Here is a 4329-nt window from a genome sequence, read left to right as displayed (position 1 = left end):
AATAATTATACAAAGGATTAAGTATGATTTTAGTTTTTAAAGTATAAACTAAATTTTTTTTTTAATTTTTAATTTTGTTTTGCATATAAAATCATCCCTTAGTTTTAAAAAATTTCTTTTGAATATGTGTGTATTTTTTTGGCTAAAAAATTTAGATATGCTATGCGTGTGTGTTATGCATTGATATGGAGGATGAGGTGCTATACATGGATGTGGGACACAGCAAAAATCGGACCATCCGAATTCTGTTAAAAAAAATTAAATTACCAAATCGGATGGTCCAAGTTGTGAAAGAGAGAAAATTTGAAATTTATTGGTATAAATTTTTTTTTTTTTGAATATGTGAGTTGGTATAAAAGAAAATGGATCCTCCGTGTTCCTGTATCCAACTCCCTCGGTCCGAGTTGTGCTCTCCTGACACCACATACAGGTAAAACTCCTGTGCTCTTCATAACGCTGCAACACACCAACCTCTCCTCCATATTAAAAATAAAAAGTGTATTTTTTTATAGATTTTGTTCTCTTTTTATTTTATTGTATTTATGGCAATATTTTTTTCTAATAGGATAGACATGTTTCTAGAAATCTGAAAACTTGAAAATAACTAGTGTTTTAAAAAATGATGAAAATTGAAAATAGTAAAAATTATTTTAAAAATAGAATGATAATGAATTATTTTGATGAAGTGGTATATATATATATAGTATGGGAACCCATATAGTATTCCTGTCGGGGTCTGTTTTCCTCTATATATGTTAAGTTGGTGGTGTTGACAGTGGTGGTGGCCATTGTTAGTGAGCAAAGATAAGACGGGGAAGGAGACGAGTATACTCATTCAATTTTCCCAAAAGTTGGACCACTAAGGTCCATAGATTCTTTGTCCCACCAAATTAACGAATGCTCCAAAAATGAATTATTTGAGTGAGTGAGTGAGAAATAAAGAAAGGAAGAAAACATCATCATCATAATAGGATACTCAAATTATATCCTTGTTACTTGGATGCATATATATGCAGGGTCGTCAATTCATCATGGTCATAATATCTATAATGAATTATTAAATTATTGCATGTCGTTGCAATAAATTAGCACCTATTTAATATTGTTAAACTCGCATATTTATTATTAAAATAAGATTTTGATTTTAGTTAAAATATAATCACTTTATTGTTGAATTTATTATTTTCTAAAAAGATATATATAGTTCAATATATATATTTTGAATCAAATAAATAATATGTATCACCTAATGAATAAATAAAATAAAACTAAAATTTACTTTTGGAGCATGAACCTAATATTGATTTCTCTTTTTCTATATATCATTAAGAGAAATATTAAAAAACTAAGTAAAATTCATTGTTTTTGTTTAATAATTAATTATTAGAGAAAGTCTAGGGGCCAACAACTTTTGTGTTTTGTGGCCAGCACTTAACCATCAAAAGAAAAGTGAGTGATCTCCCACCATTGAATATAATCTTACACCATTAAAAATATTATTAATAGCCAATTAATGATTAAAACACAAAAATTGCTGCCCGCGTACTCCTCTTAACAACTGAGTTTATAATCTTGAAAACTTCATTATAAGCCACAATTTCTTAAGCCGGATATAATTATCTAGGTAATCATTGCATTTGGATTAAGTACTTTATATAAAAGAACCTAGTGTTATTGCAGAAGAATTTACTCAATTTAGTACAATAATATTTGTGCGTAGTTACTGTAAAATAAATGACAAAATGCCTTTTAATTTAATTTTTGTTACATCGATCTACAAGCTTAGTTACTTCAATTTTCTTTTTCCTTAATTTTCAGCTTATAATATTTTATCTAAACACAGCACATTCCTTAACACAATTTTCTTTTCTGTTTTTCTTATCCTTTAATTTGGATATATAAGATGCTGCATGCTGACATGTTCTTTATTATATAATTATATCGCATTCCTTTAACATCAATTTTAATATATTACATTTTCGTAATTTCTATAAACATCCTAATTATTATGTTATGTCCAAATATGTCTCTCTCAATTTTTAGTGTGATTATTACAATTAATATTATCAAAAACTAATTGCTTGCTACAGGGACGCAATAATAAGGGATCCAAATTACATATTTAGCTTAACCTATATAAAATAAAATTATTATAATTAGATATCTTTTAAATATTGTTTTTTCTTCAATTTGTAAAGAAGAAAAAAAATAAAAAATAATTTTTTTTTTTATTTTTTAAATAATTCAAATTAGAATAGAACATAAATCAATTTAAGCCAATTTTTTATATTTTTTATTTTAAAATTTAAAAATATAGAATAGTAGAGAGTTATTTTTTTTTTTATAACAAATCTTCTATTTTTTAACTAGTTGATTTTAATTGGTTACCTCCTAATTAGTTCTCTAACGAAACTGATTAAATTAATTAAATAATTACAAATTCTTAAAAAGAATGATTAAAAATTGAATTTCAAAGAATAAGTAGCATTTTTCATACGCCAAACATATTTTTATGGGGTTAGAATTTAGAAATAGTGTAGCTAATAAATTAAACAACATCAACCAACAAGATCTCAACATAATCATTTTATTTATAATAAATTAGGAGTACACAAAGCACCATATTTTACTCCTTAACTTCACTGACCTTACGTCTATAGAGAGAGAGAGATGGTTATGTGTTCTTGGCCACAGAATTGTAGAGAGAATTGAAATGAAGTAACCAAGAATAATAATACTCGTCTCTTTGATTGCTTAAGCATTAACATACGAGAAGAAAACTAAGCATGCATGCATGCAATAGATAAGGACGAAACTGGAGAGACCACTTATTTATTATCAGATATGTACATATTATTATGCCTAGCTTGTTGCATGCATATTATTATCTTCTTGGTTCATTCAATTCGCTTTAATTCGGAGTGCCATAAGGAGCCTTAAATGGTGAGTTGTTTGGTGACTCAAAAACAGGTGATGGTGTCTTGTTTGGCGACTCAAAAACAGGTGCCTTATTCAATGGTGAGTTGTTTGGAGACTTGAAAGCAGGTGAGGGCGAGTTGCTTGGAGATTTGAAAACAGGTGATGGTGTTTTGTTTGGTGACTCAAAAACAGGTGACGGTGTGTTGTTTGGCGACTCAAAAATAGGTGCCTTATTCAATGGTGAGTTGTTTGGAGACTTGAAAGTAGGTGATGGTGAGTTGCTTGGAGATTTGAAAACAGGTGATGGTGTTTTGTCTGGCGACTCAAAAACAGGTGCCTTTTTCAATGGTGAGTTGTTTGGAGACTTAAAAGTAGGTGATGGTGAGTTGCTTGGAGATTTGAAAACAGGTGATGGTGTCTTGTTTGGTGACTCAAAAACAGGTGATGGTGAATTGTTTGGTGATTCAAAAACAGGTGATGGTGTCTTGTTTGGAGACTCAAAAACAGGTGATGGTGTCTTGTTTGGCGACTCAAAAATAGGTGCCTTGTTCAATGGAGAGTTGTTTGGAGACTTGAAAGTAGGTGATGGTGAGTTACTTGGAGACTTGAAAACAGGTGATGGTGTCTTGTTTGGTGATTCAAAAACAGGTGATGGTGAATTGTTTGGTGATTCATAAACAGGTGATGGTGTCTTGTTTGGAGACTCAAAAACAGGTGATGGTGTCTTGTTTGGTGACTTGAAAACAGGTGATGGTGTCTTGTTTGGTGACTCAAAAACAGGTGATGGTGTCTTGTTTGGAGACTCAAAAACAGGTGATGGAGAATTGTTTGGCGACTCAAAAATAGGTGCCTTGTTCAATGGTGAGTTACTTGGAGACTTGAAAACAGGTGATGGTGTCTTGTTTGGTGATTCAAAAACAGGTGATGGGGAGTTGTTTGGAGATTTAAAAATAGGTGATGGTGTGTCATTTGGTGACTCATGAGCAGGTACTGCAGGAACCCTAGCAAACCCTTGTGGGCTTAGGATCAGAGCTCCAAAGAGCAGCACTAGAAAAGATAAGGAGGAAGCCATCTTAGGTAGTGAAGAGTGAAGAGTGAAGAGTGAAGAGTGAAGAGTGATGAGTGATGCATATAAGAGAGAGCAGAGACCCCTTTATATAGTAGTTGGGAGACTCACTTAACGGTGCTAGCAGGTGCAGGGTCTCATTCATCTTATTTATGATTTTATTATCACCAAATATGGTGAGGACACCTCACATATAAACCAATAATGCTAGATACACACAGATTTTGTATATCCTGTATTTGTATATGTCATATGTGATGAGAAATGCTTGGTTCTTAACATAAAAAGAAAGATGCTTATACAAGGGATTAAAGCTGCTTTAAGGAAACTCTCACTTACATATT

The 4329-nt window shown here is 31.2% G+C and overlaps 1 protein-coding gene across 1 annotated transcript; it reads right to left on the bottom strand.

The window, feature by feature from the left end:
* Positions 2568-4057, bottom strand: LOC107645054 (repetitive proline-rich cell wall protein 2-like). The gene is made up of 2 exons (XM_016349063.2): positions 2766-4057; positions 2568-2732 (listed from the first exon to the last, which is right to left on the bottom strand). The coding sequence occupies exon 1, from the start codon at positions 3989-3991 to the stop codon at positions 2912-2914; it is 1080 nt and encodes a 359-aa protein (XP_016204549.1). The 5' UTR covers positions 3992-4057; the 3' UTR covers positions 2568-2732; positions 2766-2911.

This window comes from Arachis ipaensis, chromosome B05 (assembly GCF_000816755.2).
Source record: "Arachis ipaensis cultivar K30076 chromosome B05, Araip1.1, whole genome shotgun sequence".
Classification (NCBI taxonomy): domain Eukaryota; kingdom Viridiplantae; phylum Streptophyta; class Magnoliopsida; order Fabales; family Fabaceae; genus Arachis; species Arachis ipaensis.
Note: the sequence above shows the minus strand (reverse complement) of the source record. Positions and strands in the feature narration are given on the sequence as shown.